The sequence below is a fragment of the Mya arenaria genome, chromosome 15, assembly GCF_026914265.1.
Source record: "Mya arenaria isolate MELC-2E11 chromosome 15, ASM2691426v1".
In the NCBI taxonomy this organism is placed as follows: Eukaryota; Metazoa; Mollusca; class Bivalvia; order Myida; family Myidae; genus Mya; species Mya arenaria.
In genome coordinates, this window is record NC_069136.1 from 21,398,738 (window position 1) to 21,426,351 (window position 27,614).

Here is a 27,614-nt window from a genome sequence, read left to right on the forward strand (position 1 = left end):
AACTGGGTCTTCGTTAATCTTGTACCTCTCAACAGGGTCTCCTTTAATCTTGTACCTCTCAACAGGGTCTTTGTTAACCTTGTACCTCACAACAGGGTCTGTGTTAACATTGTACCTCACAACAGGGTCTCCTTTAATCTTGTACCTCACAACAGGGTCTTCGTTAATCTTGTACCTCTCAACAGGGTCTCTTTTAATCTTGTACCTCTCAACAGGGTCTGTGTTAACCTTGTACCTCACAACAGGGTCTGTGTTTAACTTGTACCTCACATCTTCGTTAATCTTGTGACTCTCAACAGGGTCATCGTTAACATTGTGACTCTCAACAGGGTCATCATTGACCCTGTGCCTAACAAAAGGTTCTTCGTTATCCGTTTGCCTCTCAACAGGTTTATCGTTAACCTTGTGCCTCACAACAGGCTCTTTATTAACCTTGTGCCTTTAAACGTGTTATACTTTAACCTTGTGTCTCACGACAGGGTCATCGTCTACTTTTTGACTAACAACAGGTTCTTCGTTAACCTTGTGCCTTACAAAAGGGTCATCGTTAACCGTGTGCCTCTCAACATCTCAACAAGCTCTTTGTTAACCTGCTGCCTTTAAACAAAGTATGTTTTAACCTTGTGCCTCACAACAGAATAATCGTTTGCCTTGTGCCTCTCATCAGCGTGTTCGTTAGCAAAAAATACTTGTAAAAATGTGTGTACATACCTTCCTTTCGTGGATCTCGGGTGGAGTGTGAGTTATTCAGTTTATGCCTTCTTAGATTTATAACGACGCATGCTGCAATGAGGATAATAACCGGCACTGCTGTTCCGATCACAACACCAATAATTAAACCCATGTTGGTTTTATCATCATCTTTGATAGGAGGAGGAGGACTGTACGTATGATTTGTTCTTCCATTGAAGGAAATGTTAAATCCTGTGAAAGGAAAAAGGCGGTTGTCTATTGCGCTTTGAAAACATTTATGTCATCTGATGCCAGGTTATGTCAGTTACTATATCTTCCGTACATATATTACGACTTAATTGTACTTTATCTTACCGTCATACTTACCATTTGCTATCACTATTGACACAATATTAGACATAGCTCCCCCATTTCCAACCTCATCCAAAGCCCTAATGCCCAAAAAGGCTGTCTCGTTAAATTCTTTTTCAGCTGTTACAGAAATATCGACAGCCTCGTCTTCGCCTGAGTCTCTCGGATAAAGGTTATGTTGACCTATTTCCAGAGCTTGCGCATTTCCAAAATTATTTAACAAACTGTCTAAGTCGTTTGCGTAGCGAAGTTGATAAGTTGTTGCTGAAATAAAAAGGTTACTACTTATCAAACTTCATTGTCATTTTAATACTCGTTTTACACTTTCTTAAATTCAAAGAAATTATGTTAAGTAGAAAATGATTAACCTCAAATAAAGTATTCAGTGGACAACACTTCTTCATGTGTTATGTCAATGTGAGCCTATAAATGTGTCCATGTTACCACTTGGAACATGAGGGAAAAGGGCCATTATTATATAGCATTATAGTATATTTGAACATTTTAAGGGTTCCTGCTGTTGTTACTAGGGTAAATAGGGTGAGCATGCCAAATACCATACATTTTACAAACATACCGTGTAGGTATCGAATACACGAGTTTTGTCACATGATCTTATGCATATATTGCGGCTTTTGTGGGTGATTTTCTATTCAAAATGTTATGTACGATTCATACAAAATGGCATTTTGTTTAACTGAATATTTTATCAACAAAATGATCAAGATTGGTCGTTTTTAGCGTGGACGTTTTGATTAGCTTACAAAGATATACAAGCATGGTACCTTGGCCATTGTAACTGTCGTCACCTGTTGCTGTCCAGCGTATTGTAAAATGTCGGGTGTTTCCATTCGTTTCCACATCTTCTATTCTGAGATCAGTAATCTTTCCCGGGGAAGTAGTATCCCCTATTGTTGTTGGAGATAAATTTGCATCCTCAACAAGTGAAAACCTTTCAAAACTTTCCTCAATGACAATTTCTTCAAAAGCCTCTGAATAATAAATTTCACTAGTTGAAACATAATCATAGTACGTTTAATTTACAATTTGATAACATGAATACAACACGATTACGGATAGCGTCGGAACTGAAAAATCTATTAAAGGAGGCCTATCCATGTTGAGATTAAAGGGCATAACTGTCCGCCCGCATAGCAATACTATTTGAACGTAAAATACTCACACTACAATTCAACATATGACATTTTACGATTGGAACACAAAGTACAACCAAGTCAATGTGCCGTTTGTATAACCTGTTTATAAGTGAGTTGAGTAATTACCTGGGTTTAATGTTGCGGCTCCGACAATGCCAGTCACAATAATGATTGAATTTGCCTTCACAGTGACGCGGGTTTCACTCCGGCCTTCTTTGGGACATGTTAACTGTCCTGTATAAGTTCCGTCGCCTGCTGTAATGTCTTTACCTAAATAAGTTAGTAGGTATGTAATATGAGCTTCAAATGAATCATTGGGACGAATAAAATATTCTTCACAATAATAAACCACTTAGGCTTGTGTTACAGGCAGTGGTCATAAGGCATTAGTCTCTTACTATTGCTATCAGATGAATTTGGTGTTTTAACGTTAAAGAATTGATTGATAGGTACTGGACCCATTTAAGGACATTGTTGAAGTCGCATTTTGTACATTTTAAACAGGTAAAATGCTTAGAATTGTAACCTATTCCATTGTCACGTAAAATTACAAAACATGATCCAGACGTGGCGACGACGTTTGCATTCAAAACAGGAGCATTCCCCTTCAATACGTCCGTATAAACCACGTCGTCGGAGAAACGAGTCGTTACGGTAACTTGATGGTTATCCTTTGATTTAGATTTCACATCGTACTCCCAATTTATAGCTATATCAGGCTTTGTTTTAACAACAACAAAATATGTCCCTTTCTGAAAATATATAGTAAAGACACATAACGACGGCTCCTTGGGATGATTTAACAATATTATTTCGTTGAAACTATGTGTAAGTTTAATGCAGACTTTCGCCTCGTCCTGTTCCTTAACGTTTCGCAACGGAACTTGGTCTTAACATTATTTCTTTTCGAAATATTGTAAACATGTACGTGTCATTTATAGCAAAACCTCTGAAGTTAAGCGAAAGCCTAGAACTTAAAGACGTTACTTAAGCTATTAGAATTCAAACAATAAAAACAGTTGACATGCATCACATTTGGTATTGTAAATACTTACGAAATAGTCCTCTGCTGAAACAAGAACAAAGATAATATTATTTTGTATGAAAAGTAAGTCAATAAATGCATTATAGAAAGTTGAACTTACTTTTAAATTTCCAGTCAACCGTGCCATAATCGGTGTCTCACTTATATTTAAACTTTTCTCAAGAAAGCCCTCCTCTCTTCTTAGTTCAAAGTCAAAGTTTAGACCAGGGTTGCTTGGAAATATGACAACTGTTGTGTTTAAACCCAGCCCATCATCGATAGTGAAATTAAAATTCAACACGCTGCTGTTCTTTAACGTCCCTGATCTCATCTACAAGACACAATGATTTTAAATCTAAAACAAACCATTTGCAGCACAAGTTCGTACCCCATGCAATGTATGCGTCACATTATAGAATTTCTTATAATCAAAATGTATGTAAAATGGATGTTTAAATCTTAAATTGTAAATAAGTATTCAATGCTAATTCCTTGCGTTTAAACAGCAAATGAGCGTTTAGATCACTTGTGCAACAATATAAGTGTTGCTCCAAATGGGTATTAGTACGTATGCGTGTACATGTGGACTAACTTTATTGTGTTGCGTTAACCGTGTCTGCATGCAAAACACATTTTAAGAATGGCTCATACAAAGACCAGAGGAAATTTGTTTATGGTAGTATCAAAAATCGTCCATAAACAGTATCACCTTCGCCTTACGACAAAGGATACCACTTTAACAATGGACAATTACTAAATGAATACTGCACCCTGAGTGCTAGTTCTAATGCATTGCACTTCTCTTAATGAGATCTATCTGATATGTATAGGCAGTTTGAAGTAAACATGAGATCTATCTGATATGTATAGGCAGTTTGAAGTAAACACCGCAACGGCTTCACGTTATGCTCCGGACAAAAATAAATAACTAGTAAAAAAACAAAGATCAATCGATTCAATATACTGCATTCAGAATAATGGTTCCTGTGCACTGCACTTCTATCTGTATATAAAATTTGAATTAATACCTTAAGGGCATTTTAAGATATGCCCCGAACAAAAATAAGCATAAAAACATTCTGCACCATGAGGTATGGTTCTTGTGCACTGCTATAATTTCCAATGATATCTATTTGTATTTGAAGTTTGAAGTACTTGTGAACTTTTCATATTATGCTCTGGACAGAAATGCCCGGACGCACACAGGCACTTTCCCCCACATATACACGCGCCTACATTTCTATTCCCTTTCGAAGGTGGCTACTATACAAAGGCAAAGAAAAGTTATGTATCCAAGTATGAAAGAGCGAGCAGACATAGGATTACGTCATTCACGTATTCTAGAATACTAGTACTACTTTTTTTTTTAAAAATCATACCTCCTCTGATTTACATCCGCCCCCGGTTATACTGTTCGACAATGCTTTGGATAAGACAGAAACAAACGTAATAGTTCCTCCAATCTCCAGAAAAAGACTTTTTCCACCAGTAATTTTCGAAACGTCGGCGAGTCGTACAGAAGACTGGTTTGAGATAGCGACTGTGTGTATGAGTATACCAAGATCTTTCGCTCTGGTTGCTTGCTCTGTTATTGTTAAATTGTTCGTCCTCTCTTCGCCAGCAGACATAAGAATAATCTCAGAATGTTTTGAGGACGTGGGAAGGTTTTTATGATTTCCTGAAGAAAAACTATATGTAAGTTGTGGTCTGTAATTTTGTGTTTATATTAGCACCTTAACTAACTTTCGGTTGCCATATTAGTTTTTCTTTACACTTAACATTACTTCCTTCTTTTTAGAATAGAAACTGCATCTTACTATTGTATAACCAATAAAAGGAAAACCCTATTTTTATTTTAAGCACTTTTTCAATTTTTCAAAAACATATATATATATATCTTATTATGTAATTCATAACGTTTTTGGTCTCTTTCTGACAAACTTATTTAATAATTGTACATATAATAATAATGTTCGGATAAAATCTTTCTTATAGAACCTCCATTGTCTTACAAAAGCAAGAATGCTTTTAATAATTTAATAGACAAATCAACATTGAGAGATTGAACTCTTACATCTATAGCAAGCTTCAGTCCACATCCGATACATGTCCCGCCATTGGGAATCGCTGGAAGAGCATCTACTAGAGCAGCCCTCGTGGCTTCACTATCGACCTTAGTAATAGCTGTAGAATAAGGGCGGTATTTGTTTTTATTTTTTTCAGCAATAAATTCGATTTTAAATACTATGTGTTTAAGCCTGGTTGTTAAAGAATAAACGTAGTCTGTTGGCAATGCAAATTGTGTTTTTTTATGTTCAGTTATTTAAGTAGACAGTTGTTGGTTGATGTCGTTTCCATAAAGTGTACATAAAGTCAATGCACTCATTCCAGTGCAAAACAGATTCATGGTTGGGAACTTTGTTATAATGATCCAATTTAATCTGCGGAATATCTCGTTACAAAATGTTTTCACGTTGATCTTCATATGATAAAATAAGGCTGATTCATTATGATCAGATTGGGTGAAATCGTACAACATAGTTCAAAACTATAACAACGAAACCTAAAAGATGCACTTCACCTTTCTTGACAGATGCGCTTGAATCGAACCACACGATTCCGAGGTAACTATCGGCACAAATCCCCTCTTCACTCTCGATTATGTATTTTCCAGTTTCATGCAAGCGTACTATCCTCATTGGTGTGTCCTTATGAAAAGATATACCCATTTTTGGCAGTGGCCACATACAGCGCGAGTCTCAAATCGACTGTCATTTAGTGTTTTATTCTTATTAGTTATTTAGAAAATTTAGTGTTACTAAAAAGGGGGCATACACTTTTTAAACTGTTTATACCATCAGGCGGGGCAAAGGACACAACCTGAGGATAAAAATATATTATGTTATCTTACACCTGGTGTATAGAGATTTGCCAAATTCACTGGTATGGGAAATGTTTGGTATATATATATCTTAACCAGTTAAACCAGCTAGATATGTTGCTGTGACTGCGGTCTGACTTGGTCTGTCGGAAATTCAAAACCCAATGTTATAATCTAGCCCTCTTTCTAACGTCCCCTTTGTACCCATAAACTCCTGCAAAAACATGTAATGAATTATGTTTAACAACAGGAATCTAATATAGACCTCATACCAATTCCATGCTGCCAGATTTATCCAGGACAAACACCTTTCTGCTCTTTGTCTCTTGTAAAATGGTGAATACTGGCGTAGTGTCGGTGTCTATGGGGAGACGTTCACTGTGGACTACAATTAAAACGAAGAACAATTTAAACATTAACCTTGTATTTCCTGCAAAGAAAATGTGGAGTTTATAATGCGAAATTCACATTGCTTTGAAACGACATTGTTAATTCGATTGATGCAATTTCATATTGCAAGCTCGACACCATTTGCCAATTGTACACGACGTTGTATGTATCGTTTGTTTTATTTCTCAATGTTTAACGCCGAAACAAACCTTACTTTCCTTACTTTCACCTAACATTGTTTACAATTAAAACTCAAAATAAGTATAATCGACAGAGAAATCCCTAATGTGCTTCATGGAAATTACCATTTAGACTAGGTCATTCAAGATCGCATGAATGACCCTCGAAATGAACTTCAATCAGTAAATTGTGATATACCTCCAGTAAAATCAGAATGTTCCCTCATGACAGCCCACACGCTCTTGTGGTCACAGTACAGGTTCTGCTTGTTTGTTGCAAGTCTGTTGAGTCTTTTCGCTGCAGGTGTATCTTCGCTGTCGTCACAAAACAGGTCCAGCTGAAATAGAAAATAAATGCCATCGAGCCCAAATTACAATATTAAAACAACAGCAGTTTACTATTACCAAACCGCGTTAAACCGCGTTTAAACGCTTTATATCACATAAAATGTTGGACCCATTGTTCACATTCCGCTTATAGTACATATTGATAAGTGACTATAACAATAAGCTAGACTGTTTTAGTAATAAAAACATAATGAAGCCAGGTAGCCATATTTAACAAAATATGCAACCATACACTCCTGAACAGCTCTATAACATACTTGGTCCACGAATTGGTTGTCCATAATGGACGCCCCTGCTACCGATTGTGTAAGATCAGGACAGAATTGACAACCGGGGTGGATACGTCGTGTTGAATCATTTGTATCACACCACGAACTAGCCTTACAATTAGAACCGAACCCCACACGACCTTGAACGTTCTCACTGCAGCTGAAGCGGAAATAAATTAGTGTCAATGCGCCCTAGGATACTGGTATGTCATTTGTATCCCACCATAAGCTTGATTGCAGTCAGGACCAACCAACGGCCTTGAAAGTTTTCAATTAAGGTGAAGCATAAATGGGTTTAATATCACACCACGGGCAAGCCTTACAGACAGTGTATATGCAAACACAAACTGGAACGTTGTTAGTATCACACCATGGACAAGACTTACAGCCAGTACAGAAACTCACTCGGCCTTGGACGTTCGCAATGCAGCTGAAATGGAAACTAGTTAGTATCACACCATGGGCTAGCCTTATTGTTAGTACAGAACCCCACTCGGCCTTTGATGTTCTCTCTGCAGCTGAAATGAACACTTGTTAGTATCACACCATGGGCTAGCCTTATTGTTAGTACAGAACAAGACTCGGCCTTGGATGTTCTCACTACAGCTGAAATGAACACTAGTTAGTATCACACCATGGGCTAGCCTTTTTTAGTACAGAACACCACACGACCTTGGATATTCTCACTGCAGCTGAAAGTAACATTAGGTAGTGTGACACCACGGGCTACCTTTAAAGTCAGTGGCCTTGGACGTTCTCACTGCAGTTGAAATGGAAACTAGTTAGTATCACACCATGGGCTAGCCTTACTGTTAGTACAGAACCCCACGTGGCCTTGGACGTTCTCATTTCAGCTGAAATGGAAACTAGTTAGTATCACACTATGGGCTAGCCTTACTGTTAGTACAGAACCCCACGTGGCCTTTGATGTTCTCACTACAGCTGAAATGTAAACTTGTTAGTATCACACCATGGGCTAGCCTTACTGTCAGTACAGAACCCCACTCGGCCTTGCACGTTCGCACTGCAGCTGAAATAGAAACTAGTTAGTATCACACCATGGGCTAGCCTTTTTGTTAGTACAAAACACCACACGGCATTGGATATTCTCACTGCAGCTGAAAGGAACACTAGGTAGTATCACACCACGGGCTACCTTTAAAGTCAGTACAGAACCCCACTCGGCCTTGGACGTTCTCACTGCAGCTGAAATAGAAACTAGATAGTATCACACCATGGGCTAGCCTTACTGTTAGTACAGAACCCCACGTGAATCTGGACGTTCGCACTGCAGCAAAAATGGAAACTAATTAGTATCACACAATTGGCTTGCCTTATTGTTAGTACAGAACCCCACTCGGCCTTGGACGTTCTCGTTGCAGCTGAAATGGAAACTAGTTAGTATCACACCATGGGCTAGCCTTACTGTTAGTACAGAACCCCACTCGGCCTTGGACGTTCTCACTGTAGCTGAAATGGAAACTAATTAGTATCACACCATGGGCTAGCCTTACTGTCACTACAGAACCCCACCCGGCCTTGGACGTTCTCACTGCAGCTGAAATGGAAACTAGTTAGTATCCCACCATGGGCTAGCCTTTCTGTTAGTACAGAACCCCACTCGGCCTTGGACGTTCTCACTGCAGCTGAAATGGAAACTAGTTAGTATCACACCATGGGCTAGCCTTACTGTTAGTACAGAACCCCACGTGGCCTTTGATGTTCTCACTGCAGCTGAAATGGAAATTACTTAGTATCACAACATGAGCAAGACTTATATTCAGTACAGAATTCCACACGGCCACAAGTGGAAATAAGTATTGATAATTATAATACATACATCTAAAGTTGAATCATATGCCATCCCACAATGACTTCATTCACATTTCATCGACTTACGATTAGATTCAGTTAAGAGTCAAATACTACTCCTTTTACCTTGTGGGTTTCCACTTCCCTCCAGCTTGGTAGAAATGCCCTTTGGCTTCCTCATCGGTACCGTATTCAGAAAACACGCCCCACCGAAGCTGTGCCCATTCATGAACGAGAACGTTCTCTGTGAAAAGTAGTTTCAACATGATTAAGCCAAAGATTCAATTAGACCTTTCGGGATAAAAACCGACGCTCTTTCAAAAATCATGAAAAACAACTTTCCCGATGTAAAGAATAATGCATATCATATCACCCAAGGTAAGACACAAACATTCAAAAAAACATGTACGTACAATTTTCCTTCCATTAGTAATATAATAATGATAATGTTTTCTTTATTGTTTTTTGTGCACTCGTCTCGTTTTTCCACTAGCAATTGTATAATGAAATACCTTCCTAATCGCTTTGTTATTTAATTACTGCTTTCAGAAAATCTAATAAATTCTGTTTTGGCAGAAAATAGTGTCAAATAATAATTTTGTTATTTTATCGTCTTTCTTTGTTTCATATTTTCTATGCCATCCGTCCGTTGCACATTTTAAAAGGTGTTTCATGCACAATGCAGTTTTGAATGATATCAGTAGTGACTCCTTTGAAAATGCGACAACGCGAAGGGCGAAAATGCAAGAAAAAAATCGTGTTGACCCTTTTTCACGTCCTGGTTGACAGAGAAGGAGTATTTGCGCTAAAATGTTTGTGTACGAATTTTTCATTGCAATTAAAATTCACATCGAACATTTCAGTTTCATTCCAATCCAGCCCCCTCGTAGTGTCTTACCATGTTTTCCAAAATCAGTCCTGGATGTGTTCTTGACGAATGACAAGGGGAGATAAGTGTACGTTCCTCCTTGTCCACAAATATCATTGCCAAATGTCCTCGGGGTTATCAGTTGTCCGTCTTCTATCTGCAAGGAAACTAATTTGAAACCGATGCGGATGAATTGTAAAATAAGTCTTGCCGAAAGTCATCGAGGTAGTCATCTGCATGTCTCATCAGGAATATGATCTTAAAAACAACGACACCCGTGAATGCATCATCATCATCATCATCATCATCATCATCATCATCATCATCATCATCATCATCATCACCATGTTGTTGTTCTTTTAGCAACTTGACTTCATAGACTTTCCGTTGTTTTTGTCATAAAACAGTTTGTCACAAAAACTAGTAACCGTAACCATTTTTTGTTCAGTTCTGATTAAGAAATTATCAGATATGGAACATTTACACTTGTATATGGACTTTGGTGTTGCACTTTTTTAAACAGCTGATGATAACACAAACCTACAAAACTGCATCCTTCATGCGATTTACTTTTTCATGACAAGGAACTGATCTGAAAGGCATTGACATTAAACGTGCTTATCCGTGTGCTGTTACCTTGAAGTATCCGCGCTCGGATTGTTGGACTGGCTGGGCGTCTCTCTGTGGTGTCCAGGATCTTGGAACGACGATGTTGATTTCACCAAAATACACGCGCTGTTCCGTAGCCCTAAACAGCAATCGTGATGCGGCAGTAAAGATATCCTAGAAAATTGAAAATGTTAAACCACTTATGACTCTACGAGCAATATTGCAAAAAGTATGCGACGGAAGTTGATTGAGGACATATCTCTATAATAATGGTTTTGCTCAATGTTCGTTTTTGATCTGTATAGAGGTTTGTTAGTGATCAAAAGCCAGACCTTAACAGGTGATGTCATGTTTTATTCACCTGTAAGCTTTACAAATGTATGCTTGGACCCAGAGGTCAAGTGTTGATTCTTTTTTATCAGTGCGGGATGAGAACTATTAACATTTCATTGAAATGTGTTATTTGTGACGAACATGTATCCGACAGCTCATTTAAAGTAAGTTGGGTTGTTTACAAAAAAAGTCAATGATTCGTTTAAATTTAAACCCAAACAGCTTAACAAAGTCCAATACTTAAAGATTTAAAGGTTTCCAAATTTTATTTTTATGTAGTTTTGATGTCGAAACTTTATTTTAACAAATATCCAATGCAATATTTATTCCTGTAACCAGTTTTCAAGTTAATAAGTTTTGTATTCAAAGAACTCCGCTCATGAGAAAATGAAAGCATCAGTATATGGACAAGGAAATTCATAGTAAGAGCTATGCTATTTTGGTGACATAGCGAGCTGAGCACATTTTACAAAGGAAGTATATGTCGGATATTTCTTGAAATTCCATTTGCATTTTTCGGCATGTCTTCAGACAATAAGATTATATGTTTTTCTAAATATGTTTCAGACAATCCGATCAACATTGTCGTGTGGCTTTTTGAATAACAGTATTAGTTAGAATAGTAAAAAGTGACTTAAATTAACTTCGAATAGAACAATGAAGAATACAGGGACAAGCCCAGTAGTCAGGAATCTAATCACAAATCCTGTTAAAAGGCACAAGGCCCAGACGACAATGAACACGAGACACAAACGTATACAATCATACGAGTTACAATAAATGCAAAAAAACAACATCCGATTAAAGTTTACAAACATCGAATATAAAAACGCATTTACGAACTGGTAAACAGGCATTGATTAACAAAGAATATCCATGCCATTTTTATAATAAAAAGATCAGTATTGCAACACATCAATTATTTTTATTAAAAGATGTTACCTTCTGTGACCCAATGTGTTATAATATATTAAGACTTCATTCAAAAGCTTGACTAACGTCCAAATATTACTAGTAGAATAATCTTAAATCTGTATAGATATATTCGATTCAATGTCAGAAGTATCCAATGTATTATGCATTCCATAGTCTTGTCGTATTGATTTTTGCCACCAATAAAATCAGGAAAACAAAATGTACAATTAAACAAGCCTAACTTCCTAACAAGTTACGTTCATAGTTTACTTAAAGATGCACTATTACTCCTAAAAAGATTTAGCCCAATAGATACAATTGTTTAAATATACATGTACTAGAAAACATTTATGCATGTCGAAAGCAATGGTTCTTATAAAGAATTCCGAGTTGATTTCGAAGTAATTGTGCAGAAAACACGGTATTTCTACCTCATGAGACTATAGTAGATCACTTTAAATATCTAAGCGTTCACCAATCATTTAATTTATTTATTTTGGTTTCAGCTATTTAATACACTGTTACAATCTTGATATCAGTATTAATATTTTCCATAAATGCATTATTTCGTAAGTTGTTCAAGATTTGTCATTCAAAATTTATGTTTGTTATACATGTGTATGTATTGATTTTGAATAAAAGTGTCACTTTAAGTAATTAATACTGTGAGGCTGGCTAGTGTATTGGATTCCAAAACATTCAAACAACCACACTGTTTGTTCGATTATCAACCGGATCTAGTTTGAAAATACGATTAAAGCATTATGCACACTTGCACATGCAACACCACTGCATAATAAGGAGTGAGTGTGTGTCAAAATGATTATTTAATTTGAAGGGGACGAACGACCGAACTTAAAGAAATTAAAGAAACACGAAATATACTAGACAACATAACTATCTAGCATCTATGTCCCATGGTACGTTGATACAACGAACTAAGAAAAACATCAATTTATAATCTTATACAAAGTACGTCTTCCACCTTTTGAAAACAATATTTTGATATGTTAGTAAATTAGTGATAATTAACTCAAGATTACCTTTATTCTGTCGATTAAGCTTTGATCTTCGGTCACAAGATCATGAACAGCGACGTATATCCCTTCATATCTATTGTCTTTTAATGTAACACCATAACAAACCCCTATGAAGAAAGCCAAAGCAAACAAAACGCGCATGATGAAGCGATATTCTTTCTAAAATGATTGTAAAGGGCAGTCACATTTACCTTGAGCGGAAAAAATATGGGTATAATATCACAAAATACTCTTCGCTTCTTATTAATGCCGGAAGATCAGTGTTTAATGCAAATACGAACAATACATGATTATTTGTCAAACAGACATCTGACTCAGATGTTCTTGATGGTGAAATGTGGGTGCGCTCTAATCTGACTTTAACTTGAGTGTTATATTACTCCTTATCTAAGGATGAAGTCTAGTGGCATATGTGTCCGCCATGCATTTAATGTCGTAGGTCCGATCCCAGCCAGGGAAATGTTCTCCATTGGGCCCAGTAAACGTATATTTCATATTTTCAAAGCCAAAATAATACGAAAAATACTTTTTTGAATGAAATTCTCTCTGAGTGAAATTGCTATGTCCATGCTCCAAAAAAACAACAGTAAGTTTGGAATATCAATCAGAAACCAAATGAAAATGATTTCTCAGTACCCAAGCATAGTGAATTAGAAAAACCTGCAGTGGGGTTTTAGAATTAATTCAGAAAAAAAAATGATTCAAAACGTTTCCGAGTAGCAACATATTCCGTTATAGCCTATATTGAATTCGGTAAGAGTAATATAACGTCTATAGGTCCTATCTTTCTTTGCGAGGTCTTTGAGCCGCCTTGAAGAGCAGCCACCGCGGCGGATTTCCCGGCAACGAAAGTTGATATAACCTCTTGCACTTAAATGATGCATGTGTATGGTAAGTTTAATATACATGATGCGCCTTTAAAATGGCAATTTAATTTAATTTGAATAGTTTATGATCGATAAACCAGTTTTACATAAAATGTCACGTTTATGAAAAAGAAATCATACATACGAATTTCAGATGATTAAATTAATTAATAAGAGGCGTGTTTAAGTATGACTATTCCATTAAACATAAAATATGAATTCCCATCTACCTTCCCTATTATTCAGGGGAAATTACTAATCGTAATTATATTCTATAGTCATGCAAGTTGTTTGGTTATTATTCATTTAATAAATGAACATGTTAAAGATAGTTTCGGGGTTTTTTTCGTGACAAAAAACAATCAACCTTATAAAATGTGTTTGGTCATATGTTATACCATTCTTAAAAAGACCCCACCCCAACACTCATAATTTTGATTGACTTAAGATGGAGGTAAGATTATGCATTTTATGAAAATATATAGAAGTCATACTCTGCATTCGCTCAAAAATAGCTGACTTTTTCTTCGAAGTTATCGTTCTCCATACGACAATATAGACAATTGGGAAGGTAGTGTGTAATATAAATGGGGAAATCAACAACAACAATCTGTTTGGCTACTGTAAAATGTATTCACTCCAGAGTGTAATCATGTTGTTTATTCCTGAACCGGTATTCATTACATATATTTAGCCATTTACCTGATTTAAGTTTATTAGGAAATTAATTTTATCAATTTATTGTGTAAATACCAGTCGTGTTTTTTTTAAATCATATTAGTATTATTATATGTTAAAAACAGAAAGTGTTACTTCAATGAATGTGTCAACAGAAACTGAATAATCAATGTTGTGTTGAATGTTAATGGCTCGAAGAAAACATGATAAAATGCAAGATTATATTTTCCCCAGCAAATCCTTAAAAATCAAGAATAAATTCAATACAACTGACTGGATATTTAGTGGTCGTGCTTTAATTATTACCCCTAAGCCGCAACATGCACCCATGACAAATGGGTTTCCTCCTGGAACTTCGGTTTCCCCCACATAACAAGACCACACTCTCGCATAACAAAGAGCCAAATTAAGTAAATTAATGTGTTATAGCATAAATGGAAAAATGTTAACTATTATAAAACAAAATTTAAAGTGGTAGCAAATCTTGTTTTTTCGATAATAATCTGTCAAACTTTTTCCCGTGTGCTAGAGGTGTAGCCAAAGGCGAAACTCTTTCGTCAACTAGGCAACTTTTTAGCTATCAAAATTAATTGTTTTAAAAAACCATCCGGCATTTCAAACCCACAAAACTGTTAGATAATCATAGACGCATGTATTTTCCTTTTGATAAATGTGTAACAACTTTTCCACATTATTTCTTCTCTCTGATAGTTACAACCATAGTTATTTAGTTATTAGTATACTATTGTATAACCATATATCACATTTATCTATTGTGCTAAGTGTACCAATAAACTTGAGAATTTGCCAACGAAAGAGATTAATACAATGTTGTAATAAATTTCAAAATCGTTGTAAAATATAGAATTTAGACTAATACACAGCGTGACAAGGTGTTGCATCAGCTTCGTGCTAAGTAAGTGCAATAACAGCATATCGTTTGTCAGTGCAAGAATCAAGATTTGACCCGATGGTCTCAGAAGTTGTGTATGCATGGTTAAAAGTACTGATTTTATATTCGTTTCGTACTTAACATTCCATAATATACAGTGTGTGTATACCACGTGATAAATAACGTCATATATGCTACATCGGAATACAATATTCTGCTTAAAATGAAGACTTAAAACAAAGATTACTTTTGTTTTACTACACAATTTTAAATAAAACAAAGGGGCAGTCTATGCCGTTTAAAGAGCCCCGCCTTCGTTTTATTACCGGAGTTTGATAAGGTGATTAGTTTCATCAACCACTTCGACAAACCTGTTTCCGAAAAAACGTTTTGACAGTGGTCCGTCAGACGGCCGTATTGTGAAAAGGTTTGTCGAAGTGTTTTAAGATACTAAACTGTCAATCAAACACTGGTAAATGACCGAAGGCGGAGCTCCGTAAGCGGCGTAGACTGCGCTATGTTTTATTTAAAACGATGAAGAAATGGATACGTTATCTTTGTTTAAAGTCTTCATTCAAAGCAAAATGTTGCCTTCCGACGTAGCATTTAACGCAATTTATCACGTGGTATACACAAACTGGTATAGTCCTCTTGATTTTCACCGTCACTAAAATCAGATATAACGAAAGGTGGAATAAAACTCATAACCTAGCATAACTTACTATCATGGCGTACCACGTTTACTTAAGTAATTTATACTGTTTGACTGTTGTGAACTTCCAAAACTTTTAAACAAACATACACTTTATTGGAATATCTACAGAAACTAGTTTCTCTATTCTGTTAAATTGTTTAATCGTAAGGTATTCGTAATGTATTTATGTGATTCTAAATGTTTACAATATCCGTAAGCTTCGAACTGTTCGCCTTTAAAATAACCACAATGCAGTCTGAAACGCCGTGGTTGTGTGACCACATATTTATATTTCATATATTCGTGTTGACTTGCAAACATTATCATGTGTTCGACGGATCATGAAAATACAGGTAGCTTAAGACTCCTCATACGATACCTAGCACAACTGGCAATTCTAATAAGATGCTAGAATTACAAAATATACGAAACAACATGACTCTCAGTCAGTAATGCAACAGAATGTTGATTTTAACGAACTTGAAGTGACACTCTTATTCTAAATCAATATATACACATGTATAACAATCATAAATTTTGAGTGATAAACCTTTAACTACTTACTAAATAATGCATTAATGAAATATTTATTACTGATAACAATATTGTAATCATGTATGTAATAGCTGGAAACGGAAAAATATTAGATAATTTGGGAGTGCTAAAAGATTTACTGTGATCTACTATTGTCTCATACGGTAGAAACACTGCTTTTTTGCACCTTTCTTTCAAATTAAACTCGGTATCCTTCATAAGACCCATTGTATTCGACATTAATTCAACATTTTTGATATGTTAAAACAATTGTGTAAATTGTGTAAAACCTTATTCTGTAGTAAGAGTGTCTCTTTAAGTACACTGATAGATTAGCGCTTAAAAACGCACGGTTACCTTTATTCTGTCGATTAAACTTAGATCTTCGGTCACAACATCATGAACAGCGACGTATATCCCTTCATATTTATTGTCTTTTAATGTAACACCATAACAAACCCCTAAGAAGGGAACAAGAACAAGCAACATGCGCATGATGAAGCGATATTCTGTCCAAAACGATTGTACGACACGATCACTTCTACGTTTAGCGTTTAAATATGAGTATACTATTACTCAAATACTCTTCGCGTCTTATCTATCGTCGGATCAGTTCTACATTGAGCGTTAAAATATGGGTATAAATTACACAAATACTTCTGGCGCCTGATCAAGAGTTCAGTTTCAGTGCGTTTATTCACAGACCAAAATATGAATGATTATGTATTACAGACTTCGAGTGTTTCAAAATATTTTAAACAGAATCCCGACTGTGATGTCCATAATGCTTGATGTTACTTGATGCAGCTAGTAAAACGGAGCACGGATACTACTTTAACTAGTCTAAGAGTGATATATTTCAACACGTATAATATGGCACCATTTTTTATTGTAAGTACTGAATAACAGTACACCGACACGGTTTTGTACCTCTTTCAATCTGTTCAGCTAAGTGTAATCAATTTGCATTCATTTGTAAATAGTTGATATTCCAAAAAGAGGCATTGGGCATGTTCAAGTTTCTTATACTGATAACTTATGCTGCATTAAATTTTCCTCATGAGAAATTTTCCAATATTGCCGCTGGGGTAGTTCTCATATGGAAATGGAGAATTTTATTTTAATAAAACACAAATGGTTAGTGTTGAAAATATCTGATATTGATGAAGCTATCATTACTGACATATAATTCTAAAGAACTGTGTTTAATACTGATATTATTCTCTAATTGATACCATATTGTAAAACTTTCGGGAAACGAACTAACATTTCGTGTGTCCTCCAAGTATTAGTGTAAATCGGAATCAAGTAGGTGTCTTAAACTCTTATCTTCAAAGAAACAGCTCTTTGAAGTACTAGTCATTTGATTTGTAAAAAAAATCTGTCACAAGTCGTCATGTCGTTATTCAAGGTTTTCAGCTAATAATTTCCTTGAGATGTTATGTTTCATGTCTTTTCAGCACATGCAAGTCCCCACCAGAGAGAACGAAAGAGCCCTAACTGTTTAACCTGCGGTATGATTATCAGAATTTCTTTCCGTGTTACATACATTACAAACATTATTTACCCGGAAGATTTTAAAACACTTAACTTGATCTTCACTCTTATATGATTATTCAGTGTTTAATCATTCGTTTTCCTTAAATTTGGGCGCTACAAGCAGACGACATATTCATTTCCGGAATTCTAGTATTTTTGTTTTGCTGCTGAATAAGATAGACAGGCATATAGACAAAACAGACATTTATTTCTGACTAGTACAAGGAATGTGCGATTCTCTTTCTGCAACCCGCAGCCACTTCCGCTGTGTTTTCACAATATATTATCCTATTATTGACAGTGTGTTTCTAGAAACTTGGACATACGAACATAACCAACTAATTGTTTTTAATGCAGAAGAATATTGAGGAAGATCTAAGGAAGGTCGAACATGTTTGGTTTAACTTTAATCCAAAAGTAAAAAACAGCTCATTGTGGTTGTGAAAACCATCTTTCTTCCCATTCCGTATATGCTTTTGCATTTTTTTGTCATTGTATCCTTTAATATTGGTCCACTCCAACGTTAGATAAGGTTCATTTGTTTCAAATTCTATTTCGTGTGTCCTCGCGCTTGTATTTTGAGCGTGTACAATATCCGAAACTCAATTTTCTTGTAAGCACACAACATGCTTTTATTTCAATCAAATATTATGGTTAAAACATGTTAACTTTTCAATATGTATGTAATGTAAACATGCGAATATCAGAAACATGTCAATAAAACATAAACATATATTATTCTGTATTATGAGAAAGAATAAAGAAATCCGTAGTATCGAAACGTAATCAGATTCTACAGATTGTTCATAACGCTTCATATCTTACAACCAAAATGATAATACTAAAGTTTATGACAATTCAAAAGACGTTAATAAACGACCATTTGACCATGACTTCCGTATCCCTTGTAGACGTATGCTGTTTGTGTTTGATGGTTATATGCTCGATTGCCTTCAGAGAATGACGGATTGTCGCCGGTTTCTGAAAACAGTACATGTAACATAACAAAACGAACTTTCAATTAAGCATAGCGCCACGATTCTAATCAATATATCGATGTATAACTATTCAATTTAGCATTTTTGCAGAACAAAATATTCCAATTCAACACAATATTACTTAGTACAATTTAATTGCAAGAAAGTTGATATACACGACATTCAATTAAACGTCGGTATTCATTAGCAACAAAGTGCTTTAATATAAATATTAATCTCAAGAGGGTCTGGATTAACCTTGTGCATATCAACAGGGTCATCGTTTACCTTGTGCCTCTCAACAGGGCCTTTGGTTACCTTGTGCCTGTCAACAGTACTTTGTTATCCTTGTGTCCCTCAACCGGGTTTTCGTTAACCTTGTGATTTATAGCAGTGTCTTGGTTAACCTTGTATCTCTCAACAGGGTCTTTGTTAACCTTGTGTTTCTCAACCGGGATTATATTAACCTTGTGCCTCACAATAGGGTCTTTGTTAACCTTGTGCATCTCGACAGGGCCTTTTAAAGATCGTGCATCGCAAAAAGGGTCTTTGTTAGCATTGTGCCTCTCAACCGGTATTTTATTAACCTTTTGCCTCACAACAGGGTCTTTGTTAACAGTATACATCTCAACAGGGTCTTTGTTAACAGTGTACATCTCAACGGGGTCTTGGTTAACATTTTGCCTCACAGAGTCTTTGTAAAACTTGTGCCTCACAACAAGGTCATCGTTAACTAAGTGCATCACGACAGGGTCTTTGTTAACATCTTAATTAACATCTCAACACGGTCTTTGTTAACATTGTGCCTCACAACAATGTCATCGTTAACTAAGTGCATTACGACAGGGTCTTTGTTAACATCTTAATTAACATCTTAACACGGTCTTTGTTAACATTGTGCCTCTCAACAGGATCTTTGTTAACATTGTGCATCTCAACAAGGTCTTTGTTAACCTTGTGCCTCACAACAGGGACTTTGTTAACCTTGTGCTTCACAACAGGTTCTTTGTTAACAAAGTGCATCACAACAGGGTCTTTGTTAACGTCTTAATTAACATCTCAACACGGTCTTTGTTAACATTGTGCCTCACAACAGGGTCATCGTTTACCTTGCACCTCTTAACAGGATCTTTGTTAACCTTGTGCGTCTCAAAAGGGTTTTAGTCAACCTTGTGCCTCACAATAGGGTCTTTGTTAACTTTGGGTCTCTCAAGTGTACTTTGTTTACCTTGTGCCTCACAACAAGGACTTTGTTAACCTTATCCTCACAACAGGGTCTTTGTTAACCAAGTGCATCACAACCGGGTCTTTGTTAACGTCTTAATTAACATCTCAACACGGTCTTTGTTAACATCGTGCCTCACAACATGGTCATCGTTTACCTTGTACCTCTAAACAGGGTCTGTATTAACCATGTGCGTCTCAAAAGTGTTTAGTTAACCTTGTGCCTCACAATAGGGTCTGTTTTAACCTTGGGACTCTCAACAGTACTTTGTTGACCTTTTTTCTCAACAATACTTTGTTAGATTTATGCATCAACCAGGTTATCGTTTACCTTGTTCATCTTAACAGGGTCATGGTTAACCTTATGCCGCTCAAAACGGTCTTCGTTAACGTTGTGCATCACAACCGGGTCATCGTTTACCTTGTGCCTCACAGCAGGGTCATGGCTAACCTTGTTCATCTCAACAGGGTTATAGTTTACCTTGTTCATCTTAACAAGGTCATGGTTAACCAAATGCTGTTCAACAGGGTCTTCGTTAACCTTGTGCCTCACAACAGGGTCATCGTTTACCTTGTGCATCATAACAGGGTCATCGTTTACCTTGTGCCTCACAACAGGTTCATCGTTTACCTTGTGCCTCACAACAGGGTCATGGTTAACCTTGTTCATCTCAACAGGGTTATCGATTACCTTGTTCATCTTTACAGGGTCTGTTTTAACCTTGTGTCTCTCAACTGGGTCTGTGTTAACCTTGAGCTTCTCATTAGTACTTTGTTAACCTTGTTCATCTCAACAGGGTTATCGTTTACCTTGTTCATCTTAACAATGTCTGTTTTAACCTTGTGCCTCTTAACTGGGTCTGTGTTAATCTTGGGCCTGTCAACAGGGTCATCGTTAACCGTGTGCATCTCAACAGGGTCATCGTTAACCGTATGCATCTCAACAGGGTCATCGTTAACCTTGTGCCTCTTAACAGGGTCATCGTTAACCGTGTGCCTCTCAACAGGGTCATCGTTAACCGTGTGCCTCTCAACAGGGTCATCGTTAACCGTGTGTCTCTCAATAGAACTTTGTTAACCTTGTGCATCTCAACAGAGTCATCGTTTATCTAGTACCTCTCAACAGGGTCTGTTTTAACCTTGTGCCTCTCAAAAGCACTTTGTTAACCTTGTGTCTCTCAACAGTACTTTGTTAACCTTGTGGATCTCAACCGGGTTACCGTTTACCTTGTATGTTTTAACCTTGTGCTTTTCGACAGAGTCTTTTTTAATCCTGTGCATCTCAACAGGGTCTTCGTTAACCTTGTGCCTAACAACAGGGTCTTTGTTAACCTTGGGTATCTCAAGTTTAATTTGTTAACCTTGTGCCTCTCAAGAGGGTCATATTTTACCTTGTGCCATTTTACAGGGTCTGTTTTAACCTTGGAATTCTCAACAGGGTCTTATTTAACCTTGGACCATTCAACAGGGTCTGCGTTAACCTTGTGCCCCTCAACAGGGTCTTCGTTAACCTTGAGCCCCTCAAAATGGTCTTCGTTAAACTTGTGCCTTACAACAGGGTCATGATTTACCTTGAACCTCACAACAGGGTCAACGTTAACCTTGTGTTTATCAACAGGGTCTTCGTTAACCTTCTGCCGCTCAACAGGGTCTTCGTTAATCTGGTGACTCTCAACAGGGTCATCGTTAACATTGTTACTCTCAACAGGGTCATCATTGACCTCGTGCCAAACAATAGGTTCTTCGTTATCATTGTGCCTTTACACAGGGTCATCGTTAACCTTGTACTTCACAACAGGGTCATCGTTAACCTTGAGCCTCTCAACAGGGTCTGCGTTAACCTTATTCCTCACAACAGGGTCATCTTTAACCTTGTGCCTCTCAACATGATCTGCGTTAAACTTGTGCCTCTCAACAGGTTCATCGTTAACCTTGTGCCTCTCAACAGGGTCTTCGTTAACCTTGTACCTCAAAAACAGGGTCATCGTTAACCTTGTGCCTCTCAACAGGGTATTCGTTAACCTTGTACCTCTCAACAGGGTCTTCGTTAACCTTGGACCTCAAAATCAGGGTCATCGTTAACCTTGTGCCTCTCAACAGGGTCTTCGTTAACCTTATGCCTCTCAAAGGGTCTTCGTTAACCTTGTACCTCAACAACAGAGTCATCGTTAACCTTGTGCCTATCAACAGGGTATTCGTTAACCTTGTACCTCACAACGGGGTCATCGTTAACCTTGTACATCACATCAGGGTCATCGTTAACCTTGTGCCTCTCAACAGGGTCTTAGTTAACATTGTGCCTCACAACAGGGTCTTTGTTAACCCTGTGCCTCTCAACAGGGTATTCGTTAACCTTGTGCCTCACAACACGGTCTTTGTTAACCTTGTCCCTCTCAACAGGGTCTTTGTTAACCTTGTGCCTCTCAACAGGGTCATCTTTAACCTTGTGTCTCTCAACAGGGTCATCGTTCACCTTGTATCTCTCAACAGGGTATTCGTTAACATTTTGCCTCACAACAGGCTCTTTGTTAAACTTGTGCCTTCAAACGGGGCATGATTTAACCTTGTGCCTCACGACAGGGTCATTGTTTACCTTGTGCCTCTCAAAAGCGTGTTCGTAAGCAAAAATACTTGTAAAAATGTGTGCACAAACCTTCCTTTCGTGGATCTCGGGTGGAGTGTGGGTTATTTAGTTTATGCCTTCTTAGATTTATAACGACGCATGCTGCAATGAGGATGATAACCGGCACTGCTGTTCCGATCACAACACCAATAATTAAACCCACGATGGTTTTATCATCATCTATGATAGGCGGAGGAGCAATGTACGTATGATTTGTTCTTCCGTTGAAGGAAATGTTAAATCCTGTGAAAGGAAAAAAGGCGATTGTCTAAAACTATTGCGCTTTGGAAACATTTATGTCATCTGATGCCAGGTTTGGTCAGTTTCTATAACTTCCTTACGTACATAAATTACGACATAATTGTACTTTATCTTACCGTCATACTTACCATTTGCTATTACTATTGACACAATATTAGACATAGGTCCCTCATTTCCAACCTCATCCAAAGCTCTAATGCCCAAAAAGGCTGTCTCGTTAAATTCTTTTTCAGCTGTTATAGAAATATCGACAGTCTCGTCTTCGCCTGAGTCTCTAGGGTAAAGGTTTTGTTGACCAATGTCCAGAGCTTGCGCATTTCCAAAATTATTTAACAAACTGTCTAAGTCGTTTGCATAGCGGAATTGATAAGTTGTTGCTGAAATAAAAAGGTAACTAATTATCCAACTTCATTGTGATTTTAATACTCGTTTTACACTTTCATTAATTAAAAGAAATTATGTTAAGTAGAAATGATTTAAATTAACCTCAAATAAAGTATTCAGTGGCAACACTTATTCATGTGTTATGTCAATGAGAGCCTATAAATGCGTTCATGTTACCACTTGGAATACGAGGGGAAAAGGCCATGGTGCGTATTGTTACAGCATTATAGTATAATTGAACATGTTAATATTACCTGCTGTTGTAACTAGGGTAAATAAGGTGAGCATGCCAAATATCATACCATTAACAAACATACCGTGTAGGTATTGGGTACACTAGTTTTGTCATGATCTAATGCATGTATTGCAGTTTCTGTGTCTGATTTTCTATCCTAAATGCTATGCACGATTCACACAAAATAAAATTTTGTTTAACTAAGTATTTTAACAACAAAATGATCAAGATTGGTCGTTCTTAACGTGGGCGTTTTGATTATCTTACAAAAATATACAAGCATGGTACCTTGGCCAGTGTATCTGTCGTCACCTGTTGCTGTCCAGCGTATTGTAAAATGTCGGGTGTTTCCATTCGTTTCCACATCTTCTATTCTGAGATCAGTAATCTTTCCCGGGGAAGTAGTATCCCCTATTGTTGTTGGAGATAAATTGGCATCCTCAACAAGTGAAAACCTTTCAAACCTTTCCTCAATAACGATTTCTTCAAACGCGTCTGAATAATAAGTTTCACTGGTTGAAACATAATCATAGTACGTTTAATTTACAATTGGATAACATGAATACAACACAATTTCGGATAGCGTCGGAACTGAAAAATCTATTAAAGGAGGCCTATTCATGTTGAGATTAAAGGGCATAACTGTCCGCATAGCAATACTTTTTGAACGTAAAAGACTCACACTACAATTCAACATATGACATTTTACGATTGGAACACAAAGTACAACCAAGTCAATGTGCCGTTTGTATAACCTGTTTATAAGTGAGTTGAGTAATTACCTGGGTTTAACGTTGCGGCTCCGACAATGCCAGTCACAATAATGATTGAATTTGCCTTCACAGTGACGCGGGTTTCACTCCGGCCTTCTTTGGGACATGTAAACTGTCCTGTATAAGTTCCGTCGCCTGCTGTAATGTCTTTACCTAAATAAGTTAGAAGCTATATCATTTGTGGTTCAAATGAACCATTAGGACGAATAAAAGATTCTTCACAATAATAAACCACTTAAGCATGTGCTACAGGCAGTGGTCATAAGTCATTAGTCTCTTACTATTGCTATCAGATGCATTTATTGTTTCAACGTTAAAGAATTTATTCATAGGACCTGGCGCCATTTAAGGACATTGTTGAAGTCGTATTTTGTACATTTTAAACAGGTAAAATGCTTAGAATTGTAACCTTTTCCATTGTCCCGTAAAATTACAAAACATGATCCAGACGTGGCGACGACGTTTGCATTCAAAACAGGAGCATTCCCCTTCAATACGTCCGTATAAACCACGTCGTCGGAGAAACGGGTCGTTACGGTAACTTGATGGTTATCCTTTGATTTAGATTTCACATCGTACTCCCAATTTATAGCTGTATCAGGCTTGGTTTTAACAACAACAAAATATGTCCCTTTCTGAAAATATATGGTAAAGACACATAACGACGGCTCTTGGGATGAATTAACAATATTATTTCGTTGAAACTATGTGTAACTTTAATGCAGACTTTCGCCTCGTCCTGTTCCTTAACGTTTCGTCATGGAACTTAGTCTTAACCTTATTTCTTTTCAAAATATTGTAAACATGTACGTATCATTAGTAGCAAAACCTCTGAAGTTAAGCGAAAGCCTAGAAATTAATGCCGTTACTTAAGCTATCAGAAATTCAAACAATAAAAACAGTTGACATGCATCACATTTGGTATTGTAAATACTTATGAAATAGTCCTCACCTGAAACAAGAACAACGATAATATTACTTTGTATGGAAAAAAAGTCAATAAACGCATTATAGAAAGTTGAACTTACTGTTAATTTTCCAGTCAACCGTGCCATAATCGGTGTCTCACTTATATTTAAACTTTTCTCAAGTAAGCCCTCCTCTCCTCTTATTTCAAAGTCAAAGTGTAGGCCAGGGTTGCTTGGAAATATGACAACTGTTGTGTTTAAACCCATCCCACCATCGATAGTGAAATTAAAATTCAACACGCTGCTATTCCTTAACGTCCCTGATCTCATCTACAAGACACAATGATTTTAAACCTAAAACAAACCATTGCAGCACGAGTCCGTACCCCTTGCAATGTATGCGTCACATTGTAGAATTTGTCATAATTTATATGTATATAACATTGATGTTTAAATCTTAAATTGTAAATAAGTGTTAAGTGCTTCATTCCTTTCGTATAAACAGAAAACGAGCGTTTAGATCATTTTTTCAACAATATAAGTGTTGCTCAAAATGGCTTTAGGTACGGGTGCGTGTACATGTGGACTAACTTTATTTTACTGCGATAACCATGTCTGCATGCAATACACATTTTTAGAATGACTCATACAAAGACAAGAGGAAATTTGTTTATGGTAGTATCAAAAAAGCGTCAATAAACTGTATCACCTTCACCCTACCACAAAGGATACCACTTTAACAATGGACAATTACTAAAAGAATACAGCACCCAGAGTGCTAGTTCTAATGCATTGCACTTCTCCTAATGAAATCTTTCTGATATGTAAATGCAGTTTGAGGTAAACTCCTCAACGATTTCACGTTATGCTCCGGACAAAAATAAATAACTATGAACATAAACAAAGATCATTTTAAAAACTGCATTCAGAATGATGGTTCCTGTGCACTGCACTTCTATCTGTATATAAAATTTGAATTAATACCTTAAGGGCATTTTAAGATCTGCCCCGAACAAAAATAGGTATGAAAATTAATAAAGGTAATAACTAAAAACATGCTGCACCATAAAAACTTAAACTTTTCAAGTTACGCTCTAGACAAAAATTCTCGGAATCCACAGGCACTTTCCCACACACATACACACCCCTACATCACTATTCCCTTTCGAAGGTGGCAACTATACATAGGCGAAAGAGAAGTTAGGTATCCAAGAATGAGAGAGCGAGCAGAAGCAGGATTTCGTCATTCGCATATACTAGAATACTAGTATGTGGTTTTCGCAACTTCTCTATTTACCAATTTTTAACAGATATCATACCTCCTCCGATTTACATAAGCCCCCGATCATACTGTTCGACAATGCTTTGGATAAGACAGAAACAAACGTAATATTTCCTCCAATCTCCAGAAAAAGACTTTTCCCGCCAGTAATTTTCGCAACGTCGGCGAGTCGTACAGAAGACTGGTTTGAGATAGCAACTGTGTGTATGAGTATACCAAGATCTTTCGCTCTGTTTGCTTGCTCTGTTATTGTTAAATTGTTCGTCGTCTCTTCGCCATCAGACATAAGAATAATCTCAGAATGTTTTGAGGACGTGGGAAAGGTCTTTATGATTTCCTGAAGAAAAACTATGGGTAAGTGATGGTCTGTAATGTTGTGTTTATATTAGCACCTTAACTAACTTAAGGTTGTCACATTAGTTTTCTTTACACTTAACATTACTTCCTTCTTTTCAGTATAGAACCTCCATCTTATAATTGTATAACCAATAATAGGAAAACCCTTTTTTACCTCAAGCACTTTTTCAATTCTTAAAAGAAACCATATATATATTGCTTATGTAATTCATCACGTCCTTGGTCTCTTTCTGACAAACTTATTTCATAATTATACATATAATAATAATGTTCTGATAAAATATTTCTTTTAGAACCTCTATTTTCATATAAAAGCAAGAATGCTTTTAATAATTTAACAGACAAATCAACATTGAGAGAATGAACTCTTACATCTATAGCAAGCTTCAGTCCACATCCGATACATGTCCCGCCAGCGGGAATCGTTGGAAGAGCATCTACTAGAGCAGCCCTCGTGGCTTCACTGTCGACCTTAGTCATAGCTGTAGAATAATGGCGGTATTTGTTTTTAATATTTT

General features: G+C 36.7%; 2 protein-coding genes across 2 annotated transcripts; both read right to left on the reverse strand.

Moving 5' to 3' along the window:
- Window positions 1–4,680: 4,680 nt before the first annotated feature.
- On the reverse strand, window positions 4,681–13,010 carry LOC128219191 (calcium-activated chloride channel regulator 1-like). The gene is made up of 10 exons (XM_052927004.1): window positions 12,873–13,010; window positions 10,609–10,755; window positions 10,003–10,129; window positions 9,231–9,348; window positions 7,281–7,452; window positions 6,875–7,013; window positions 6,379–6,491; window positions 5,807–5,933; window positions 5,300–5,409; window positions 4,681–4,903 (listed from the first exon to the last, which is right to left on the reverse strand). The coding sequence occupies exons 1-10, from the start codon at window positions 13,008–13,010 to the stop codon at window positions 4,820–4,822; spliced, it is 1,275 nt and encodes a 424-aa protein (XP_052782964.1). The 3' UTR covers window positions 4,681–4,819.
- A 5,457-nt stretch (window positions 13,011–18,467) lies between these two features.
- LOC128219671 (calcium-activated chloride channel regulator 4A-like) lies at window positions 18,468–26,785 on the reverse strand. The gene is made up of 8 exons (XM_052927565.1): window positions 26,777–26,785; window positions 25,578–25,787; window positions 24,959–25,184; window positions 24,559–24,702; window positions 24,065–24,271; window positions 23,286–23,534; window positions 22,927–23,139; window positions 18,468–19,053 (listed from the first exon to the last, which is right to left on the reverse strand). Exons 2-8 carry the CDS (start codon window positions 25,785–25,787, stop codon window positions 18,941–18,943), a joined length of 1,362 nt encoding a protein of 453 aa, XP_052783525.1. The 5' UTR covers window positions 26,777–26,785; the 3' UTR covers window positions 18,468–18,940.
- Between the last annotated feature and the right edge of the window lie 829 nt (window positions 26,786–27,614).

Bases quoted from the DNA above. Each gene is read 5' to 3' on its own strand.
- LOC128219191 (XM_052927004.1), bottom strand. From the start codon at position 13,010: ATGCGCGTTTTGTTTGCTTTGGCTTTCTTCATAGGGGTTTGTTATGGT. The intron at 10,756-12,872 runs GTAATCTTGAGT...TCAATTTTCTAG, and splicing joins GCTTAATCGACAGAATAAAG to GATATCTTTACTGCCGCATC. The intron at 7,453-9,230 runs GTAAAAGGAGTA...TTTCCGCTTCAG, and splicing joins GGGAAGTGGAAACCCACAAG to CTGCAGTGAGAACGTTCAAG.
- LOC128219671 (XM_052927565.1), bottom strand. From the start codon at position 25,787: ATGAGATCAGGGACGTTAAGGAATAGCAGCGTGTTGAATTTTAATTTC. The intron at 23,140-23,285 runs GTAAGTATGACG...TTCCTTTCACAG, and splicing joins GTCAATAGTAATAGCAAATG to GATTTAACATTTCCTTCAAC. The intron at 19,054-22,926 runs GTTTGTGCACAC...TACTGTTTTCAG, and splicing joins CCGAGATCCACGAAAGGAAG to AAACCGGCGACAATCCGTCA.